Source organism: Myotis yumanensis, unplaced genomic scaffold (assembly GCF_028538775.1).
Source record: "Myotis yumanensis isolate MYYU_CA2020_CCGP unplaced genomic scaffold, mMyoYum1.0.hap1 SCAF_5, whole genome shotgun sequence".
In the NCBI taxonomy this organism is placed as follows: Eukaryota; Metazoa; Chordata; class Mammalia; order Chiroptera; family Vespertilionidae; genus Myotis; species Myotis yumanensis.
Window position 1 is genome coordinate 34,674,374 of NW_027223756.1, and position 24,576 is coordinate 34,698,949.

Consider the following 24,576-nt stretch of genomic DNA (forward strand, 5'->3'; position numbering starts at 1 on the left):
CTCCCACCCTCCTATAGCATGCCCACAGGGCATAACCCTGCAGGCCCCTGCCCCTCACTTCCCAGACGCGGTCCTCCCTAACATGCCTCATGCACCGCACGGTCATTCCCCTCTGGCAGCTTGTTTCCTTCAAAGCTTCCACTTTCTCTCCCTGATACATCCAAATATGACCCACCTTCACAGGCATAGCCTGACCCCTGAAGCTTCCTTCCACACGCACCTGTAGCTTCAGGATCTCCACAATCCACCTTGTAGGACTTCCCCATCTTATCCAGACTCCCACCATCTTATCCGTGACTGCTACAGACTTGAAGCTCCACATGTCTGTTACGTCTTGTGTTCCAGGTTTGAAACCATGGAACTATTCTCTTAAAAATACACTTCTCGATTTTTAAACATTATAAAATTCCAAAATGCTGATTAGAAGAATCTTAAAAAATACAAACAAGCAAAACATTTCCAAACAGAAATCACCCACAATCCCACCTTGGGAGAAAACCATTTTGAAACATCTATCATCCAGTTTTGGTTTTTGTACAAATATTTCTTGGTCTTTCCAAACATGGGAAGTTGTGCATACTGTTTTATAACCTATATTTCTCACGTAAAAAAGAATGTTAAAGCCACTTAAAGAAAAATGGTTTGGGTATTATCAAAAGCCATAAACAAAACAGCAGACCCCTGAAGCCTGCCTTGCATCACTTTGTCATTACCCCACAACCGTTAACCCCTTTCCCAACTTCTAACAGCATAACTTTGTCTCAAAGTGAGTTCTAATATCCCCACTTTCCTCTGGTTTTAAGACCTACCATTCCCCTCTTCACTTGGCTCTTCCCCTCAAACATGAGTCATTTTATTTATTTTTTTGTGTGTTGATTTCAGAAAGGGAGAGGGAGAGAGAAACATCAATGATGAGACAGAATCATTGATTGGCTGCCTCCCGCATGTCCCCCACCAGGGATGAAGCCTGCAACCCAGGCATGTGCCCTGTCCGAGAATCAAACCGAGACCTCCCGGCTCACAGGTCAATGCTCAACCACTGAGCCGCACCAGCCGGGCAAGGCAATTCTTGTCATGCCCCTGAAGGCCAGCCCACAGCTACCACAAAACATGAGTCATTTTAGAAGTCCCACTAACTCCAGTTTCCCCCAGGCCCAACTCGCCCTGTACACACCACACGAGCTTCCCTCCAACATTGTCACCCTCAGGCTGAAAGATCTAAATAGCCCAATGCGCCATGCCAGAAGCCCACACCCGAAGCCCAATCTCTCAGCCCTGACAAGCAGCACTTGAGCTGCTTAAAAGGCCTCTCAAAAGCCACTGGTCGGCCCAGCCAGCATGGCTCAGTGGTTGAGCGGAGGTCACAGTTCGATTCCTGGTCAGGACACATGCCAGGTTGTGGGCTCGAACCCGTGTGGAGCATGCTGGAGGCAGCCAACCAATAATACTCTCTCGTCATTGATGTTTCTCTCTCCCTTCCTTTCTGAAATCATTATTAAAAAAGCCAAATGCCTCTGCGTGAACTCTGAAAGTTCACATTGAGCTGAAGCTGCCCTGTCGAAGCCCTAGCTTTGCTTATAACACCCTCTTCCCCAGGGACATGCAAGAACACTGGCACCTCTTCTGGGTAAACAGGACTGTTACTTTCCTGTTAACCCCAACTCCCCTGTAAAAGGACTATGCTCTGGATTCCCACTCCTCTGCCATGGATGGAGGCCCAGGAGAAAACCCACCTTACTACAGACGCGTTTCTGAAGGTGGCTGGCAGAGGCCCTGCTGGCCAGCCCTGGCAGGTAACCTCCTCCTAGCACAACCAGAGGACAGGACTGTAAAGTAACTGGACCCTTCCCCATCAAGGCCCCATGACTCATAGTTAGGTTCTCTCCTCATGGTTCCATCCCTTCAACACCCACCACCCCACATATACACCAACACACATGCACCTGTGTGCACACACCATACACCCAGTGGTGGCAACTGTTACTAGCACACTCTGGGCCATGCTCTATTCTTTAAAAGGGCAGACACCAGTCCTGGTGCTGATCTTTATGGGGCCATAACCCACCCTCTACTATTGTCAAAACCCTCAAAGGAAAGCCCAGTCACAGGAACAAGGTAAGGATTCCTACTTCGGAGAAGTAGGCCAAGACTCAACACAGAATGAGCACAGAAGAGCCGCTTCTCCCCACCCAGTGTGCTGTGCCTCAACTGCTCAGACTAGAGGTCTCTGACAAATTAGCTAAGAGGGCTTTTTGTTGTAAACGCGCGCACGCACACACACTCACTCTCTCTCCTCTCCACTTTGAAATTAAGGAAACCATTCCTTTAAGTGTAAGACAGGTTTCTTTTATTAATTTTCCCTAAACTTGTCTCATGTTTACTGAATGTTTTTCTTCGTGTAAGAACGTGACCTGGAGCTTTAACAAACCAATTTGGATAACGCAACCTGAATAAATGCTTGTCTGCACATAAGTCATCAATTATCACACTCTCTGGCCTGGTCGCCATGTAAATCCAAATGGTCTTAAAGCCTGTCTAAACAGAGAGCAAGCAGACGACATCATCTTAGTTCTAAACTTGAAACTTCAAATTTACTCCTATCCCGACACCCACACCCTCCCCCACACACAAATTTTTTTTTATTATTATTAGAAATGGCCTTTAAGGACTGAGTTAGTTGCAAAGAGTTGGCTTAATCCTGCAGCTAGCACTCAAAAGTAGCTTTGGCCTCCCTCACAGGAGGCCAGCTGGAACTCTGGAAGCATGACAGGTAGAGATGAGTCAAGGATGCTCTAAGAACGGGCCAATTCCTGGCTCCCACGCATGCTTACACACCAACATAAAACACTTCCACCTCTCCTTCTCTCTCAGCAAAGTTTCTCTATAGCACTTTAGAAGTTGTTAACACCCTAAAATTTTTTAGTGCGCAGATGGACAGAATACACAAGGTATATTATATTTCTAACAACATTAGGCCAAAATTAACAGAGACACTCTGTTATACAGAGTAACAATTATTACAATGATCCAAAATGTAACCAACAAAGCTTACAGGTTTTTAGGGCAGGTACCAGCTCTGGCCTCTAATACAGGCTTCCCTTGGAGTTCCCCAAGTACCTCACTCCTATCAACAATGCCCCAAAGGGCAGTCACAGGAAATGCTTTGGTGCTCCTGACATTGGCTGCACAGTAAGAATGAGGTGTTGCTAGGGTCAAGCACCACACTTCTGTAACACTAATTTCAGAGTCATCCAGTACAACCCAGTGTATCTTAGTTTTTTGTATGATCTGTCAGCTGTTTAAAATATACAAATTGGCATATTCATGACAGATATTAACACTTAACACATAGTGATTGCGAATGAGATTTTAAAAATTTGTTTAACTCTGGTCCTAGAACTTCAGGCTATACCTCAAATTTACAGAACATCTCTCAGCTGAATAAGGAGGTCAGGATATAAATCTTTGCCACCATAATTAATAAGAACCAATTTATCATACTTATATCCAACAATACATCTACCCAATTCTAAACTCCCAAAGAGAAAATTATTTATAGACTTTGATGCTTGGGATATTAGTGAAATACTTCAAGAACATAATTTCTAAGGGCTTTCAGGTCTAAAATCCTCAGTTAACTTGCTCCAGGGAAAGGGTCTGTTTTCCCAAGAGCAGTACATAGCTTTTGTAATGGGAGCTCCTTCATTGGGGGCAGGGACTAAGAAAAGGGTGAAAGTTGAAGTGAAGCAAAATCGGGAAACTCAGAGCGAGCATACCTGTTATTCTGTATTAATCCATGCCATGCCATGCTCTAGCCCTCTAGCCCCACCCCCATCCCCACACCAGGTGGGGAGACCTTGTGGCAATCTCCACCACAGATTTTTGAAGCGCAATTAGGGTTCCTGCCATGTATGTCTTAATGAAAAGTCTGCTTGATAGTAGGTTATAGTTTTTGCTATAGCTCAACTTCCGGAAACAAACGTATCTTTGTATAAGCATGATTTAAACATAAAGGGAGTGAGGCATGAGCTCGGTAAGCCTAACTGGGGTTTCTAAATAGTACCATTATGAAAAAGATACAATGCACTTAATTTCTGTATGTAACTATTTAGAAGTCAAAATGCTCCATACACTACCAATATCCCTTCTCCTGAAATCCCCTAAAAACTGACTAAGAAATGTCCAGTACTGGATTGCTCTAGTTGATATTTAGAACAAAGCTGACAACTTAAAGCTTTATAATAGTCTGTTTTAATATAAACAATTGTTGGAATCAATCAATGTCCATTTCAGGAAGCTTCTTGTCTGAATCCGAAGGCACAGCTGTGTCTGTGCCCTGCTCAGCAGCCTGAGGGCCCGGGCTGTCTCCTTGACCCTCTACTGGTCCGTTCTGCTCTGCATTTTTTTGCTCCTCTTTTGGAGGTTCCACTTTGGGTTTGGGCTTTGAAATTATAGGGCTACAGATACTCATCAGCTCCTAGAATGACAGAAAATTGTGGTTCCTTATAACAAATTTTACATGCGCACGAAATCCAAGTCCACCCTCCCCCACTCAATCCCCAAATCAGAAGCTAAGATGCAATAATGAAGTTTTTTCCTAAATGTCCCTCTCTAAGGACTATCAATAAAATAGCAAGGCCCTGGCTGGAGTGGCTCAATGGTTAGCCTAAATCTGAGTGTCAGCCCATGTACCAAAAGGTCTCAGGTTCCATTCCCAGTCAAGGGGATGGCCGTGGTGCAGGAGGCAACCAATGGATGTGTCTCTCTCACATCAATGTTTCTCTCGCTCCTCTGTCTCCCTCGCCCTCCCTCCTTTTCATTCTTCCTGAAAAAGCAATGGAAAAAAATATCCTCGGGTGAGGATTAACCAAAAATAAAAATAACGAGGCTGACAAGAAAAGACTATTTAAAATGTAAAGCCATAAAATACCTTAATTTTAGCTTCAATGTCTTTTGCCTTGACAATTGGATCCATAGTCAGACTCTGCTTGTTCTGCAGATTCAGTTTCTTATTCATCCACTCCATGGCTTCATTTGTGCTTTTTTCCACCTTCATCACATCGGCAGCATCCAAATGGTCATACTGGTCCTCCTGCACCAGCAGTCAACCAGACTGTGTCAAAGGATGACACTCCCCACCCAAGTACCGACTAGTACATCAGTCTTTCAAGAAATTGTGATCTTCCCCAAAATACAGCACATTAACACTCACAATCTAATAGATATTCAATTCTTTAAAAATTCAAAAAGGAAGCCCTAGCCAGTTTGGCTCAGTAGTTGGGAGTGGCGGCCCCGGACTGAAGGGTCGCAGGTTTGATTATGCCAGTCAAGGGCATGTACCTCAGTTGCAGGCTCGATTCCAGCCCCAGTCAGGGTGGGTGCAGGAGACAACCAACCAATTGTGTCTCTCTTACATCGATATTTCTCTCTCCCCATCCCTCCCATTCTCTCTAAAAATCAATAGAAAAGAAGTACCCTTGGGTGAGGATTAACAAAAAAATTTCCAAGAAAGGAAAAGTAAACCCAATTTTTAAAACATTCAAGAAATAGATTTGAAGGTCAAAAACATACATAAGGTTGCAATTAAAAAGTTTCTACAGTAAAAATAGCACATGCTTTACACAAAATCTTAAGATAATTTTACAATGCAAAAAAACTACATGTCATTAGATAAGACAGCAAAGACTTATGAATGCTTGTTAGGAACCAAAATAATAATAAATACAGTATTTTAAAGGAGTCTTTTCAGAAGCAAAATTTCAAAAAAATTTTTAAAGAGAACAAGAAGCTCAATTTATCTTTCTTAAAGCCTCTTACATGAACAATACATTGAAAACCTGGAGTACAGTGCAGTGGTTAAGAACCCAACTCTGGAGCCAGACGTCAGGCCAGGTTCCAGCTACCCAATAACCTTGAGTGTTGCTTAAGGACAGTGAGGCTTAAAGAAGTTAGAAATTGCCCTAGCTGGTTGTGCTCAGTGGATAGAGCGTCAGCCTGCAGACTGAAGGGTCCCGGGTTTGATTCCAGTCAATGGCACATACCCGGGTTTTGGGCTTGATCCCCAGTAGAGGGCGTGCAGGAGGCAGCCAATCAATGATTCTCTCATCATTGATGTTTCTATCTCTCTCCCTCTCCCTTCCTCTCTTAAATCAATAAAAATAATGACTTCAAAAAAAAGTTAGGAATTAATTATAATTGATACTACCACATACTTCATAAGAGTACTGGTGTGGATTTAATGAGCTAATATATTTATGAAGTATATATCATATAGTGCTAAAAAACTTATAAGTAGCAGTTTACTATTGAGATAGTCCTACATCTGTATACCAAGCCAAATTATATGCCTAATGTGTTCTCAGAAAGACCAGGATAGAACAGGTTAAGTCACTTATGAAGCATTTCACAGCAAGAAAAGGAAATTAAAACAATATTGTTCGAGTCCAGATTCCACTTATTAAAGTGGCAAATCCCAGGGTTCTTAATAATATTCAATAAAATATTATACATTAACAACTAAAAAGAAAACATTACCATTAAATAACAGTTAAAGACAACAAGAGGAAAACTATGTAAATGCCTCAATGCTCAACTCTACCAAAACAATAGTAGGGAAGAGGAAAAAAGAAAAGATACCTTGTTTTTGAAAGAGCTGATTACTTTCATATACTGCTGGATTTGTTTCCCTAGTTCTTCAAACACTTTTGGTCTTTCTTCAGATTCCTGGAATCTTGTCTTAATAGGCTGACCTAGATTCTTAACAAAAGAGAGAACATACAAATTCTTCATAGAGCAGTTTAAACTATCAGAGTAGAATTGTTTCTACAACTAATAAAATTTATTATGGATTAAAGTACATTTAATCTCCATGTGCCATATATAAATTAAATATTTTCCCCCAGCCCATTGATATAGACAGGGCTAGGAAAAAGTAGGTTTATAGTTTATTCTTGTATTATTTTTTATTAATATACTAGAAGCCCAGTGCACAAATTCGTGCACTGGTGGGGTCCAACCGGCCCTCCCCAATGGGGGCCGATCAGGGGTGGGGCTGGTCTGGCTGGGGCAAGGGGCTGCGCGCGGTTTGCCGACCGGCACCACCCCGATCCACTCGGGTGGGGCTGACCAAGGGCGAGGGGCCGTGGTCGTTCTGGTTGTTCTGCCTTTGGGTCACTGGGCTTTTATTATATAGGATGAACAACTGTAAACCTATTTTTTGCCCCACCCTGTCTACTCAGGTTTGATATGAGAAAATACCTCAATACCGTTCCATGTGGAGCCACTATCACCTGAGCCCTAATTCTCAAAATACAGTGTGGAGATAACCAAATACTAGGTGCCTGCTGATAGTGACACACAACAGTAAATATGAAGTACCGAAACTAAAAAAAAAAAAAAAAAAAAAAAAATTTTTTTAGCCTAAATCTGAAGAAGTCTCGTCTATCCATCAATTTACCAGATATTAACCACCACAGAGATGAAAATCAGCAAAACTGAGACTGGGGACAAATCCAACAGGACAAATAATGCAGGTTTATCCAATTAAATAAGGAGACGAATGATGGAAGGAGAACTACAGACACAGAGTTGAGGGACATACCAACAAAATGTGTGGAACTCACTTGGATCCTGAGTCAAAAAAACTAAAACTGATGTGAAATAAGTGGAACTTGAAAACTGACTGAATATATGGTATAGCTTAACGTTACATTTTCTTTTAAATACATATTGAAATATTTTTGGATTAAATATGCAGGACTTGCTTTAAATAGCGGGCGGAGGGAGCAGAAATGAAACAAAATTGGCCATAAGTTGACATCGATTGAAGCTATTCTTCTCTTCACTCATGTGTTTGACATCCCCCACATCCCCCACAACAAAAAGTAAAATAAAAAACTCAACAGGAAAGATCTCACTGGAGGCTCTTGCTACTCTTGCCAGGATGATAAGAAACTGCAGGTACCATGGTTAAGCAACTCCACTCCAAGTTAGTCACAATGGCCCAGTTTGACAAGAAACTAAGTAATCCAGAGAAATGTACAAAGTCCTTGTGCATTTGCATCCTCTCCTAAACAAAGACCTCAATTTTAGAGAGCTCTTTGTACTTTAACCCTAAGCTTTACTGATCAGATTCTTCAAATGAAAACTGGATGTTTTGTTTTACTGAGAACCAAAGTAATATACTCAGCCCCGCCCTAACTGTATTGCCTGCCTTTAGGACACGGACACATCTTGCAAGTCTTTGTATCTCTTGACACCAAGAATACACTCAGGTTCAATTCAATGAACATTTTAAGTCTAAAAACAGTTTTCAGGAAAATCATTTTGTTACAAAAGTTCTAAAAGTGAGAAAGATAATGAACCTAGCCCTATGAGGTTTGGCTCAGTGGATAGAGCATCGGCCTGTGGACTGAAGGGTCCCAGCTTCAATTCCGGTCAAGAGCACATGCCCTGGTTGGGGGTTCGGTCCCCAATAGGGGTATGCAGGAGGCAGCTAATCAATGATTCTCTCCCATCATTGATGTTTCTATCTCTATCTCTCTCTCTCTCTCTCTCTCTCTCTCTCTCTCTCTCCCCCTTCCACTCTGAAATCAATATAGTAAAAAAAATAAATAAAAAATAATAGAACCTAAGTGATAAAGCATATAGTTCTTCGATCACTTTCAGCCTGTCTTCATTACTTGATCTAATTCCTCCCAATTTTGATTACTCTCACTGAAAACTACAGCATGGGTTTAGGACACTTCTACTTTCAAGAGTCACTTACTTTTAACTCAGCCAATTTATCGATGTAAACTTGCTTTGGCTGGTCTTCCCCATCCTCATACAACCAATTTTCAGTATCTTCTAGTTTCAAAGTAAAACTGTTACGATCCTAAAGATGAAGAAAATATTATAACTAGGTCAATTTTGATTCACCATTTTGATTTCATCAATTTTGAAATCACTTTATTCACTAGTGTAATCACAGGCACAATCGGCAATATATCTGAATTTGCTTTAAAAAAAAAGTATGAGGGGGCCCTGGCTGGTGTGGGTCAGCCCACCCATGGAAGGGTCTCAGATTCAATTCTCAGTCAAGGGCACATACCTGGGTTGCAAGCTCGATCCCCAGCCCAAGTCAGGCACATGTGGGAGGGAGGCAACCAATCGGTGTGTCTCTCACACACTGATGTTTCTCTCTCTCTCTTCCTCTCTCTCTCTCTCTCTCTCTCTCTCTCTCTCTCCCCCCTTACCTCCCTCCCTCCCTCCCTCCCACCCTTAACTCCCTCTATACATCAATGGTCAAAATATCCTCGGATGAGGATTAAACAAGCAAAAATATATATATAAGGGGAGATAGGACATATAGAAAACAAGACTGGCACAATGTAGTTTTGCTTGATAGATACAAAGAGGTTTATTTGGGTGTGTTTAAAACTTCAGAATTAGAAACTGCATTTATAAATAAGTTAAAATAAACACCAGGGAAAAGTTAGTTGATTTAAAGATACTGGGTAAATAAAAGCATGCGAATGTATCAAAAAGTGACAAAGACTAACCTTTAGGAAACACTCCACTAATAAACACAAAAAAACTCCTAAAGGTACATTTTAATCATTTTACTGTATACCTACAGATGCACACTTCCCTTCTAACACATTTAAGGATGCTCCCAGAAGACAAATAGGTAGCCACACTGTGACACATACTTACATCTTCACTCACAAACTTCTCATATTCACCACTGAGCTTGTCTCTCATTTCATACACATATTCTTCTACTGCATTCTTAGCGTCATTCCTCTCCTTCTCCAGCTTATCCTGCATGATCATCTTACCCTAAGGACAGTATAAATCAATTAAGATATCCATCTGGACAACTCAGATAATCTCCTCATAAATATTAAGTGATAATATATTTATCAAAGAGAATCCCTTTTCCTCAAATGCTTTTAATTCTGAAAGTCATCCAAGAAAGGAGAGCTGGAAGTTTTAGCCCATTTCCTTCCAGGAAATGACGACGACCGAGTGAGTCTGTGGGTATGCTTAGAAAAAAGGCGCAACAGAAATATCAACATGTAGAAACTCAAAAGCAAAACTTAGAAAAAGAACTTAAGGGAACTTTAAAAAACTTAGTTCAGCCCAGCAGGTATAGCTCAGTGGTTGAGCATCAACCTATGACCCAGGAGATCACAGTTCCATTCCCAGTCAGGGCACATGCCCAGGTTGCGGGCTCAATCCCCAGTGGGGGGCGTGCAGGAGGCAGCCAATGGATGATTCTCTCTCATCATTGATGTTTCTATCTCTCCCTTCCTCTATGAAATCAATAAAAAAATTTTTTTAAAGAATTTCATTTAAAAAATAATTATTATTAGCTCAATGTCAAAAGTCGTATCTCTACTGTATTATTGCTCCTATGGAAAACCAAGAAAATTTATTCATACAGTATAAATGTTAAAGGTCTGTAAAAGAAAACTATTTTAAGATCCAATAAGTACATAAGAAAACTCACTGGCGATAATTAATTCAATAAATATCCAAGATCCCAAACCTTGTATCACTCACCATAACAAGAGTTACATATTAACTGGCAACAGGGGAAGATACTAGTAAACAAAATAGTGCTACCATTAATGCTATGTGATTTCCCCTACCGTCAACTTCCAAGACCCACCACCTCAAAATCCCAATCCCTAGTGAACATACTCACATGCCCTAAAGTGAACAACAGCTGCCTTAAACCAAAGCCATAATGTCAAAGATTTCATAATAGAGCTTCTAGCAATACAGATGTAATTTCACCATAAAAGAATTTGGGATTGCATGGGCTCTATTAAACTTGCTCTTACACAACCCAAAAATCTAAAAGTATTTTTCTCCAAACAATCAAAAATGCCTAATAGTCACTAGACACAGAGCTTGAACGCTATGTCACATTAACTTGTTAGTTTATTATTCTAAGATGTGAAATAACCACCTCATTTTCAATGTACAAGTTGAGCATCTCTCTGTCTATCTGCCACAACAGCTGATTCTCAATTGGCAGATCCACGGTACTGGTCTTCACTTTTGCCTTCTTAGCTTGAGGTGGTTGATCCATCTTTTTGTCTTTTGATCCAGCTTGGGAGGTCTAAGAACAAGCACATAAACAGACAAACTTAAAATTCTGAATGGGTCACATTTCAAAAGCTGTTTTTGCTGTTTATTAACTTGGTTTTCTGATGATCTAAATAACCTAGGACAATTTCTTAAAATATCTGAAAAGTTAAAATTATAAATACTATAAAAGTAGTCAAATCCATAGAGACAGAAAGTAATGGTGCTGTCAGGGGCTAGAAGGAGGAGAGATAGGGAAATAGAAAGTTGTTGTTAAGTGGGTATACAGTTTCAGTTGGCAAGATGAAAAACTTCTGGAGATTGGTTGCACCACAATGTGAATATATTTAACACTGCTGAACTGCACACACACACATATATATATTAAACAGCCTCCCATAATCCCACAGTCAACATAAAATCACTATTAAATCTTCTCTAATTTTCTTCCACTCTTACCTAAATATATAGACATGCATATGAAATTAGTGGGGAGAGGATATAAAATTTTTATGGACCATAAACATTATCAATATGATTTCCAAATGTCTGTACCTATCTACATTCTCACAAGGAATGGGAGAACCTATTCTACTGCACCCTGGCCACAAACAGGAATTCGTTTACCATCATATAACTATTATTTTCTATGGGTAAATAACCTTTGCTTCAAATTGCGTGGCAATATTTCATCCACCATTCTTTTAGGATTTTAGTGATTTTTTCCCCTCAAGTGATCTACTCTTCTGCATTTTTCTAATTGTATATTATTTACCTATACAAATTTTTTATTCTTAAATCTTGAATTTATTAACTGTGATTACTTTTCCTGTGATTACTTTCATTGCTTTGAAAGCCCTTCCTGACCCACAGATTAGAAAAATATTAAGTTGTTTTGTTTTACTTTTAACATTCAAATTCATCAACAACTGAGTAATTTCCACATCGCCTATCCAAAAAACTTAAGTCAGCTGCTGAAATTTATGTATCATTTGTATTTCGTTTCCCTTTTTATCAGTTCCCAAGCCAGCTCATGAAAGAAGCCTCAATAACAACCTCCCTAAAACTTCCCACAGCTCTTTGGCATTTGGGGGTGGGTCTGGGGGTGGGGGTGGGGGTGGTGACTGGTGGCACTCCTTCCCCTACCTTCCACAAAAACATAGGAGAATGAGTACTTCTCTCTCCCACTGCCTGTAACCCAGCCAACAACATGAAGGTTTTCCACCTTGGAAAATGCCTGTACTAGACTAAAGCATCTGTGAGCATAATTTCCTCTGTATATTATTTCCTTTTTTATAAGTATTTACACAACTAAAACAAAGTAATTGTAATTTGTTAACTGATATGAACATGGGTAATAGACTTAAGCTACCTTAAAGCTCTGCCAAACGTTTTAAAATGCCATAATCAGAAATACTTAGGGTGAGATCATACATTGCAATGTTACAAATAGCTGGGGGGAAAAGGTGTTTTCAATGCTGATAACAAATTTACATGAAAAATCAGAAGTTAGAATTAAAGAACAGGCATGTTACATATTCATTTAAATAACTGCTTGGGTAAATACTATATTATTTATATTCTTTACAAAATATATTTAAGTACATTATTTAAAACAATTTTTTACAAAAAAAGAAAAGGTTCTGAGAGGTGACAAAATATGAAAGAATTATCTCACTTATCAGTAAGGAATGGGTAGGGTGACTATTTAGTAACGGACATTCAGAAACTAGCATTAAACAATCACTAGTATAATAAAACTATGGCTTCTGAGAGCTTTCTTCTCATACATCAGCCAGAATAGAGTTCAAAGACCATCTTGCCAAACATACTTTTCAAACATACTACAAAATTCTGCTTAAAAACTATTCAAAAATACACTAAGAATTCTTAATATAACTACCTTCCAAACCATAGTGAAAACACAGCCAAAACCATCTATCTATGTGAAGAGACTATAATATTTCCTCTAAAATACAATGTATACCTCCATTTCTTCAGACTCAGCCTTATTTTCTGCTGGCATCTGCTGCTGTTGCTCTTCAACATGTGGCTCCTCTTGGTCCACTTGCATCTTCTGAAAAACAGGTCACACCAAATCCTGAAACTAGTTCATACTAGTGAAAGGACTAAGCAACCTTCATGACACACTGGCAAAATCACATGGCATCGAATTCCTGCTGAATCACCAGCTATCAGAGGACCTACATTCAAATTTCAGCTATGGTGCTTCTGTCACCTATAACACAGAGGTTTTCCTCTTTGGACCTCAGTAACTACATCTGTATTCTGAAGGTAGCACCTGCCCTGCCCTACCCTTATATAAGCAAGAATGGCTATGGAATTGCTCTATAAACCATAAAGTACTCAAAGTACACAGTGTGGCAATATTTAACATAATATAATCTGAAGAGAGCATGAGTTTCTCCAAGATTCCTCATGAGTAAACTTATCTGAAAAATCTTCACAAAATTTTCAAGCAGTTTTTAAATCAACCTTTTCATCCTCAAAAATACAACTATTGCATCCATTTGGGGAGTTGAACAACTTGAGAATTCTGTTAAAAGACCAAAGCCTGACAATAATAAAAAAGAAGGGAGACGTTTGTAGAGACCCTGAGTCAGTGGCTTTCAATGCTTACAGCACCCCAGAATGACCTCAGAGGCTTTTAAAACTACTGATAACTGCACCCTGGTAAGCCCAGATCAACTCACACAAATCTCAGAGGGTGAGCCCAAACACTTGTAGTTTCATAAAGCCTTGAGGTTTTGATGCACAATAAGGACAAGACAATGCATGATTCCAACAAAGGAAAGTCAAAACTATTCTACTTGTGAAAATAATCAACTAAGGACTCAGAGCATTCTTCAATAATTAAAAAGAATCAAGAACTCTAATAAGTGCATGGTCTGAAGGAGGGAGCTGGTTATGTTACATTTCCATGTAAATTTCTGCCAGTTCACCCATGCTGGGGAAGGGGATGCATGCAAACCCACACTCAGTCGCTCTGTCACAATGTTCCTCCCTTGTCACCCCGTCTATTTGCTATAATTTCTAGACAAGTCACCTCTGGGCCCCATAAATGGTATAAAATGTCCAAATTACCTCTTCCTCCTTTGCATTCTGATCTGTTTCCATCGGTTCCTCATTTTCCTCAAACTTGTGCACTTCCACTAGAGATGCACTGGACACACTAAAAATGCCATGGACATTTACTCGAACCTTGACTTTGACTTTTGAACTTGAGCCATCAGACTGAGGAGTGACTTTCTGAACAGAAAACTGAGCTAGGGACATATGAGAGACAAGAGAGAACAAATAATCTGAGAGGAGGAATTAAAACATGAATATATAGCCACATAGCCAGGTTATGTGCATTTCTCAGTAACAGGTCAGTAACATGATACCTCAAAGAAGCAATGTGGGTATTCAGAGAATTTTACCAAATCATATTTCTCCTTTCTTTTTCACACATAGTCAAACTCTTACCTTGCCCCAATTAAGGACTCAAACATCTCTTAACCTTCCAAACATTTCTTTCCCTCCAGTCTCTGATTCCAACTCCCTTTTAGGCTACTGCCAGATAAATTCCTAAAACAATTCTGTCACATTCTCCTCTATTAACAAAACCCCAATGATTCCATAGTGTTTCTGTGATTTATCAAGAACTTGCTACTTCCAAATTCAGTTACTAAACTAACGTCTTATTTGTTTTTTAATTCACAAAACTCTGCAAAGCATGAATTATCATCTTAATTCAGTTAAAACTGAATTTAACTCTTTTCAGTATCTAGCACCATATCATGCACAAAATATACCCAGAATGTGCATTAACCAAGATATATGCTCCCGCCCTAGCTGCTTTGGTTCAGTGGATAGAGCTTCGGCACATGTATTAAAAGGTCCCACATTCGATTCTGGTCAAAGGGCATGTACCTCAGTTGCAGGTTCAAGCCCTGGCCCTGGTCGGGGTTCGTGTGGGAGGCAACCAATTGAAGTGTCTCTCTCACATCAATGTTTTTCTCTCTCTCTCTCTCTGTTTCTCCCCTGCCTTTCACTCTCACATATGCTTTCTGTTTTTTGCTTTTTAATTCCCAACTCTTTACTTACCTATAGCAGGGTCTGGATAGGGCAACTCCTGAGGAGAGCTATAACAGGCCTCAAGAGTGAAAGGTTCCTTTCTATAAAATGTGAGTACTTTAGAGAAAGGAGCAGCATGATTTTTTGGAAAGACTTCACAGTCACTGAATGAAGAAAAAAGACAAGAATACAAATTTAGGAAATCCTTAACACTTTTGCCCATGAACTCTAGTTTTATAATTACTGTATAGTTTTGGCTACTCTTTAGCTTCATTTCCAGATTATAAATTTCCAAGAACAAAATACACACACACACACACACACACACACACACGTAATGTGTCCGTTTTTTTAAAAAGGAATATATTTCATTCAGTACAAAAGGCACCATTTCAGCATGATCAAGTATAAGAAACTACATAAGGATACAAATTTAGCCCTAGCTGATTTGGCTCATTGGATAGAGCATTGGCCTGTGGACTAAAGGGTCCCAGGTTAGATTCCGGTTAAGGGCACACCCCAGGTTGCACACGCGATCCCCAGTAGGGGGCATATAGGAGGCAGCTGATCAATGATTCTCTTTCATTATTGATATTTCTATCTCTCCCTCCCTTTCTTCGCTCTAAAATCAATAAAAACGTATTTAAAAATCCAACAAAAAATGTTACAGATTTAGAGAAGTTGAAAAGGAGCTCAATACTTCACTCAGACTGTTTAACATTGAACTAACTTTAAATACAAAAGTAATTTGGTAAATGCTCCTACCTGGACCCTTCTTCAGCAGGCGAGTTCCACCTCAGGGATATGGGATATGGCACCACATCAGTGATGGAAAACTCTCTCACTTTGAAAGCAGGCGATAAGATTGCACACTAGAATAATAATTTTTTAAAATTCCATTTAACAAACATTGTAAACTGATAGTACAAGATCTATTTTAAAAGACTTCAGAAAACCATCACCAATAGTTTTAAAATATTTACATTAATAATTTAATTGTATCCAAATAAGCAGTTTTATAAACTTCTATTATTTGTCAAATTATCTATAATCTAGCTGTTCCTTGACATTTTTTCATTAACCCCAATCTTTAATTAATGTACATTGCTACTTCATACATAGACAACAGATAAAATGCCAAATCCAACAGTACTTCAGGTTTACCTATGTTTCCAGTATTCATCTACTTATGAATAACACCTCTGATATCCATTTTAAAACAAAAATTTCAGAATCTTACCAACTTGAGATCACTCCAAGCGAACCTCAGGTTATTAATTGGATACATAAAATCACCACCGTCTTGTTACAATGATTTGTAAGTGGCTAAGAAAAAATACTCACCTGCAGTGCACAGCCTCGAGTGACAGCTTCATCAGCATTTAGTGTTGTACTGAGCTCTTTACCAAAAAATTTGCTGATCTTCTCTTTTACTGCAGGGATTCGTGTCGCACCACCAACTATCTCCACTGCATAAATATCTTCTTTCCTTAACTCTATTTTAAAGTGATTAAACATTTAGATTTATTTATTTATTTTTTTAATAATTTTTATTTCTTAAAGTATTACAAAGAGTATTACATATGTCTCCTTTTTTCCCCCCCTTGACATTCCCCCGGCCCCTACCCACCCCACCCCACCCCCCGCCCCGTGTCTTGTGTCCATTGGTTAATCTTATATGCATGCATATATGTCCTTCAGTTGATCTCTCTTTTTTTTTTTATCAGTTGATCTCTTAATCCCCCCCCCCCAAACCCTCCCCAGGCTTCCCACTGTAGTTTGACATTCTGTTCAATGTTGCTCTGCCTCCGTATCTACCCCTGTTCATCAGTCTATACTGGTCCCCTTTATTTGTCCCAACCTCACTGGAGTAGTCTCAACCTCACCAGGGCCGTCTGAGCCTCACCATGGCCGTTACAGCCTCACCGGGGCCGTCCTGACCTCACCATGGCCGTTTCAACCTCACCGGGGTCGTCCCTACCTCACGGGGGCCGTTTCAACCTCACCAGGGCCGTCCCGACCTCACTGGGGAACATTTAGATTTTAAAAATCTTTAAATTAGTATTTTACAATGAAATGAAAGAGCAATACAGCACCTTATCACAACAAAATAACTTGCGGATGTGTAACAAAACCTGTCACTCCTTCCTTACACTCCGTCCACAACAGCATGCACATCAACATGCGCTCACACACCCAGGTGCATAGCATCTGGCAACAAATAGGTATGTTTTGATTCTCAAAATAATAGGGACAGGGTGGCACAATAATATTGGGATTTAGGAGGTGAGAGTCAGGAATACTCAATGTCCTACAATCTCCAAAAGAGCCTCACACAAAAAATGGAACAGTTAAGCTAGCCAAAAGGAAGATATGAGGGCCTTGAACTATTGGTCAGCCCTGACACAACATGGAAGAAAAAGAGGTGCTCAGATGCACATCTAGCCACTCTAACACTCCATCCCAAATATAAACATAATCCACATTACAGCACATGTATAATATCCTCATGTCAGAAGGAAAAAAGGTACACACCAAGGTTCTGCTGTCACTCATAAAATAACTCTTCATACCACCCTGGTTTCCTGGTCACATTTTACGTAACAAACACTAACAATTTGTTGAGAAGGACTATTTAAAGAAACAGGATGTCCCAGTGTGGAAAGAATGTGCCTGTTTGCCATAATCACTGTGATTTAAGAGCTGAACCTTCGTCAAGCTGACAGTACTTTTCAACACTCTGAAATAGCTAGCAACCAACACAACAGTGGATTCTAGATAAACATTTGTCAAACATTTTGGGAAAATTAGTAATATATTCCTAATCAAACTTCTATGTTTTAACCCAAGATAAAAAAGCACCCCATTAAAATCAATATATGGCTAGCATATCCCCCCTTTGCTCTAATTGTCATTCAGCAAACAAAAGATTCACTGACAGAAAAGCCTACAAGACTACTATAGCAGCATTGCTAAAGACAATTTTTACCACTATAAAATAACTGAAACGTTTATATCCATCTTTGAGTCTGAATTAGGTTTCCTAGGAAAACTTTCAGATTTCCCTGGACACGTAACAGTGCGCCCATAAATTACTTGGGGGAAGTGTGAGTTCCAGAGGGAAAATATAAAAAAGCTTAATATAGCATTGATGTTGTTTGTCCAATGAAAATTTGTATAACTAAAAAATAATGAACAGTATTTCCAAAGAGTGTGAGGTACACAAACAATTCAACCACAAAAATACTTACTGGATTGTTCCAAAACACTACGAAGTGGTGGCTCCACTCTGGCTAAGAGATCATCACACATCTCCAAAAATTTGCCTCTATAAAAAAAAAAAAATTTTTTTTAAAGTTTAAATCACATTCTACTTTTATATGGGATGGCTATAAACAAAAAGATAATGACAAGCACTGGCAAGGATATAGAGTAAATTGGCTTTCTCACACATTCCCGGTGAAAATATAAAATGGTGCAGCCACTTTGGAAAATAGTTTGACAGTTCTTCAAAATGTTAAACAGAGTTACCATATGTCCCAGTAATTCTACTCAATATACAATAAAGAGAAATAAAGCATACAACCATACAAAACCATGAATGTCCACAATAACATCATTCATAAACAGCCAAAAAAGTAGAAAGAGCCCTGAAGTCCACCAAATGTACTCAGCAATAGAAATGAATGAATACAAGACTTCAGTTAAGATGACGGCGTCCGTGGTCGGCAAACTGCGGCTCACGAGCCACATGCGGCTCTTTGGCCCCTTGAGTGTGGCTCTTCCTAAGCCTTAGGAGTGCTCTAATTAAGTTAATAACAATGTACCTACCTATATAGTTTAAGTTTAAAAAATTTGGCTCTCGCCAGGACCGGTTTGGCTCAGTGGATAGAGCGTCGGCCTGCGGACTGAAGGGTCCCGGGTTTGATTCCGGTCAAGGGCATGTACCTGGGTTGCGGGCACATCCCCAGTGGGAGATGTGCAGGAGGCAGCTGGTCGATGTTTCTCTCCCATTGATGTTTCTAACTATCTCTCTCCCTTCCTCTCTGTAAAAAAGCAATAAAATATATTTAAAAAAAAAAAAAATTTGGCTCTCAAAAGAAATTTCAATCGTTGTACTAGTGATATTTGGCTCTGTTGACTAATGAGTTTGCCGACCACTGGGTAGGTAAATGTTGTACTTGAAAACATCCCACAAGCACATAAAATTACAACTAAACTGCAAACAACCATCATTCAGAACCACCTGAAATCTATCTGAATGGAAGTCCTACAACTGCAGGGGTCCTCAAACTTTTTAAACAGGGGGTCAGTTCACTGTCCCTCAGACCGTTGGAGGGCCGGACTATAGTTTAAAAAAAAACTATGAACAAATTCCTAGGCACACAGCGGCGGCAAAAACACCCGGCGGGCCGGATAAATGTTTTCGGCGGGCCGCCATGTGGCCCTCGGGCCGTAGTTTGAGGGCTCCTGAACTAGTGAATTAAAGAAGATGTCCACAGAGACTGATAGAAGGGGCAAAGACAAGGAAAGGCTGATCCTACACCCATGTGTGGCTGCAAAGGTATCCCCTGAGGAGCAGGGGGACCCAGCCCCACTCCAGGCCTCCCTGCCCAGAGTTCCAGTGCCAGAAAGAGGTATCCCCGTAACTTTTGGCTATAAAAACAAACAGAGCCAGGCCAGTGTGTCTCAGTGGTTGAGCATCAACCTCTGAACCAGTTAGATACCAGGTCAGGGAACATGCCCAGGTTGCGGGCTTGATCCCCAGTAGGGGGCATGCAGGAGGCAGCCGATCAATGATTTTCTCTCATCATTGATCTATCTATCTATCCCTCTCCCTTCCTCTCTAAAATTAATAAAAATGTATTTTAAAATAAAAAATAGGCCTAGCCGGTTAGAGCGTCAGCCCATGGAATTCAGGTCACAAGTTCGATTCCGGTCGCTTATCTCAGTTACAGGTTCAATCCCCAGCCCTGGTCAGGGTGCATGTGGGAGGCAACCAATTGATGTGTCTCCCTCACACTGATGTTTCTCTTTCTCTCCCCTCCCTTCACTCTCTCTAAAAACCAATGGAAAAAAATATCCTTGGGAGAGGATTAACAAAAATAATAAAAAATTTAAAAAGGAATGAATACAATAACATGTTAGGATGCAGAGGAACTTTGGAAACATTAGGCTAGGTTAAAAAAAAAAGCCAATAAAAACACACACACACACACACACACACACACACACACACATTATGTAACTCAACTTATACAAAAAGTTCAGGATAGGTAAATTCAGAGAGACAGAAAGTAGATTTTTAGCTGCCTACGGCTAGAAGAAAAGAAGAGATGAGGAAAGACAGCTAATGAGTAGTTTCTTCTTTTCTTTGTTTTAACATAGTTAATACTTTATCTTTTAGATCCGCTTTAGGTTTACAGAGAAATAAGCAGAAAGTAAAAGAATTCCCATATATCCCTCAACACCCCTCCCCCAGTTCCCCTATTAATACCCTGTAGTGTGATACATTTTTAACAACTGGTAAGCAATACTGATACATGATGGTACATATTAGAATTCTACACGTTTTGACAAATTGTATAATGTTAAGTATCCACCATACAGAGTAGCTTTACTGCCCTAAAAATCCTCTCTGCTCCACCCATTCAATTCATCCTTCCCTCCCCAGAACCCTTGCCAACCACTGACTTTACCTTTTTACTGTCTCCAATTTTGCCTTTCCCAGTAAGTCATATAGTTGGAATCACACTGGATTTAGCCTTTTTAAATTGGCTTCTTTTACTTAGAAATGTGTGTTTAAGGGTCCTCTCTGACTTTTCACAGCTTGACAGCTTACTTAGGGATGACATTCTCAAACTGGGTTGTGGTGATGGCTGCACAATTCTGTGATTACACTAAAAACCACTGAAATATATACTTTAAAAGAGTCACTTTTATGAATTACGTCGCAATACAAAGAAAAATTGTAGAGATATAGAAAATACCCATCAGAATGGCAAAAATTCAAGACCACTAATACCAATATTGGTGAGGATATATAGCAACACAAAGTCCTACATGTTGTCAAGAACTTAAAAAAATGACAGTTGTATTCCTAATAGCAAGCGATTCCTCAAAAAGCTAAACCCAGAATTACCAAAGGACCCAACAATTCCACTCCTAGGTATATACCCTGAAGAACTGAAAACAAAATACTCAAATACTTGTTCATGAATGTTCATAGCAGCATTATTAACAATAGCTACAAGGTAAAAACAACAATGTCCATCAACTGATCACTGGATAAATGGAATATTATTTGGCATGAAAAGCAGTGAAGTACTAATACATACTACAGTGTGGATGAACCTAGAAAATATTATGTAAGTGAAAGAAGCTAGAAACCAAGACCAAAAAACAGCTTACACATACAGGGGTGGGCACAAGTAGGTTTACAGTTATAAGTAGAATAAAGTTTGTTCTTATATTATTTATTAAATAATTTTCCCATCTGTGGAATATAGAGAACAACATAGACTGATGAACAGGGACAGATCCAAAGACAGAGAAACAGCGATCAAACTATCAATCCCCAGAGGGAAAGTAGGGGAGGGTGGGAGTTAGGGGAAGAGATCAACCAAAGGACTTGTATGCATGCATATAAGCCAAACCAATGGACACGGACAACAGGGGGATGAGAGCATGAGTTGGGGGGGGGGGGGGGGGGGAGGTTGGGGGTTATTGGGAGGATGAGGACACATTTGTAATACCTTAACCAATAAAGAAATTTAAAAAATAATAATAATAATAATTTTCCATTTGAACTATAAACCTACTTTTGCCCACCCTTGTATTATATGATTCCATTTATATGAAATATCTAGAATAGGTAAATCCAGAGATAAAAGTAAACTGGTGGTTGCCATGGCGCAGATGTAAGAAAAATGGGAAGTAACTACACTTAATAGGTATGAGTTTTCTTTTGGGGAGATGAAAATGTTTTTTCAGTAGGAAGAGGTAGTCATGGCATGACATTGTGTATGTACTAAATGGCACTGAATTGTTCACATTAAAATTGTGTAAGAGCACAGCCAGTGTTGCTCAGTGGCTGAGCTTCATCCTATGAACCAGGAGGATTACCGGTCAGAGCTCAATCCCCAGTGGGAGTTGTGCAGGAGGCAGCCAATCAATGATTCTCTCTCATTATTGATGTTTCTATCTCTTTCTCCCTCCCCCTTCCTCTCTGAAATCAATAAAAATATATTTTAAAAATGAAGTGATACAAGAATTTTACCTCAAATTTTTAAAAAAGTAATTAGGAGAAATGCTATAATGTCAGAAATAAATGATCTGGTTTCATTAGTTTGAAAAAAAGACTGCTAATGAGTATTGAAAACTAAATGAAGGCTACAAAATAGAACAGAGAATATAACAGCTATGTGCCCTGACATTGCAGATACAGTAAATTGTGTTTTTTCAAAGCAGCACACATGCTAATCAACTGTTTTCAGCTTTTAAAAGTATAATAAATATCTATTTGGCTCTCAAAATCACCTAACACTCCACTAACAATTTCTGAAATATAAACAGGCATGCCCCTACAGCCTAGCCCCCACCACCATGTAACACATACAAAACTGCTACTTAATAAAAATGAAAACCATCACTTTCAAGCAGGGTGGAAAAGGTGACTGCAAATTTGGTTACTAGGCACAATAATCTAACTCTAGCAGAAAAGGAGCAATTTAAACTCCACCTCAATTTTTTTAAGGCCACACTTCCCTAAATAAGCCATCAGTCTTGCCTGAACTCTACCAATATAGTTCACATCATAAAGAACATCTCATTCTGCCCTAGCCAGTTTGGTTCAATAGATGGAGCATTGGCCAGAGGACTGCAGGGTCTCGGGTTCAAATTCCAGTCAAGGGCACACACCCCAGTTGCAGGCTGGATCCCAGCCCTGGTCAGGGCTCACGTGGGATGCAACCAATCAATATTTCTCTGTCTCTCTCTGTCTCTCCCCGTCCCTTCCACTCTTTCTAAAAAATCAATTGGAAAAATTTCCTCCGGTGAGGATTAACCAAAAAAAAAGAACAACAACATCTCATTCTCACTACCCAAGCAACCCAACAGGAACATTCAGACAACAGTAACAGTAACATTTCTGAGGAAAGCCCTGAAGCATCAATTACCCAGAATTCTTGTAGCACTGTACAGAAAGAGCTATTGTCCTCAAGAGATCCTGAACTACCCCAAAATACCAATTTCTGAATCAATGACTAAATCAAATTCAACATAATTCTACATTAAAGCACTTTGCCCTGATTTTTATGAAAACTGGTAATCATGTATAATTCATGTACATGTAAGAACTACCAACTTCCTGCAATATTCAATTAATCAGAACAAAAACATCAGTTTACATTATTAGAATAATCAAACCCAACCTTCACATAAAAAGCAGAATTCTGAATGGCCTCTAATTTTTACCTACAGAACTGAAGTTATCATATAACAACCATGATGATTTCAACAATTAGCTAATTAAGGCTAATAAAAGTGAAGAAAAACCACAGTTCAGTTTAAGGTCAGAATAGTCACATGATTACCTATTCATAGTCCCAGACACATCAACGTCGTTCATGAAACACTCAATGCTCAAAGGGAGGTCAGAGGCATTGGCACTCATCAGTTTCTTGAGTTTCTCGCACTCTTGAGACAGGCGTAGTAACGCACGGATTTTGGACTTTATGTCTAGCTTGTATTTCTTTCCAAATTCTTCACAGAAGTGATTTACTAACACCTCATCAAATTTTCTGCCTCCCAGTGTTGTGTCAAATGCAGTGGCCAGAACCTTAGAAAAAAGATAATTAATTCAAAAATAAAGCAATTTAAAATTTTTTCATGATATATATTTAATGGGTAAATTGTATTTAGGGATGGGGGAGACATTAAGATTGAAACAAGGCAATGTGCATGTGTCACTTAATCACTGTTACAACCATTGTGAAAAGAGACATTGTAATCCCCAATTTACAGATGATGTCACAAACCTAGTCAGATCAGATAATCTGCAGGTCATAAAGCTAAAAGTGGTAGAAGTGGAATTCAAAACCCAATCTTATCAATTTCAAAACCCATGCCCTCTCCCACACTAGTCTGCTTCCAAACAGCAATTACATATCCGCCAAATATACTAACATGTCATGTACACAGTTCTGGTCTTATTGCTATCACAAAACTATGAATAACACCAAAGGCCTTGCTCTATACATCTTACTACCAGCAATTTATTACTACTCGCAGCAATTTATTTCTCCAGGGGTCTAAGCTCCCCAGAAATCTAGAATACCAGTCCTAGCCTAGTTTCTTTGATCCATCAAGTTCTAGTCCTTCTACCCTTTTACCAGAAGGCTCAAAACCTTAACAATC

The 24,576-nt window shown here is 39.5% G+C and overlaps 1 protein-coding gene across 1 annotated transcript in view; it reads right to left on the bottom strand.

The window, feature by feature from the left end:
• Positions 1-4,232: 4,232 nt before the first annotated feature.
• The window catches only part of HSPA4 (heat shock protein family A (Hsp70) member 4), a 48,295-nt gene continuing 27,951 nt past the window's right edge, over positions 4,233-24,576 (bottom strand). The window contains exons 7-19 of the mRNA XM_070415005.1: positions 23,754-23,998; positions 18,411-18,487; positions 16,504-16,655; positions 15,925-16,031; positions 15,190-15,323; positions 14,185-14,366; positions 13,067-13,156; positions 10,961-11,113; positions 9,697-9,822; positions 8,768-8,875; positions 6,637-6,756; positions 4,931-5,092; positions 4,233-4,477 (exon numbers count right to left, since the gene is read on the bottom strand). Coding sequence (XP_070271106.1) covers positions 4,274-4,477; positions 4,931-5,092; positions 6,637-6,756; positions 8,768-8,875; positions 9,697-9,822; positions 10,961-11,113; positions 13,067-13,156; positions 14,185-14,366; positions 15,190-15,323; positions 15,925-16,031; positions 16,504-16,655; positions 18,411-18,487; positions 23,754-23,998 — 1,860 coding nt within the window. The 3' untranslated portion in view covers positions 4,233-4,273. The remainder of the gene's footprint in view (positions 4,478-4,930; positions 5,093-6,636; positions 6,757-8,767; positions 8,876-9,696; positions 9,823-10,960; positions 11,114-13,066; positions 13,157-14,184; positions 14,367-15,189; positions 15,324-15,924; positions 16,032-16,503; positions 16,656-18,410; positions 18,488-23,753; positions 23,999-24,576) is intronic.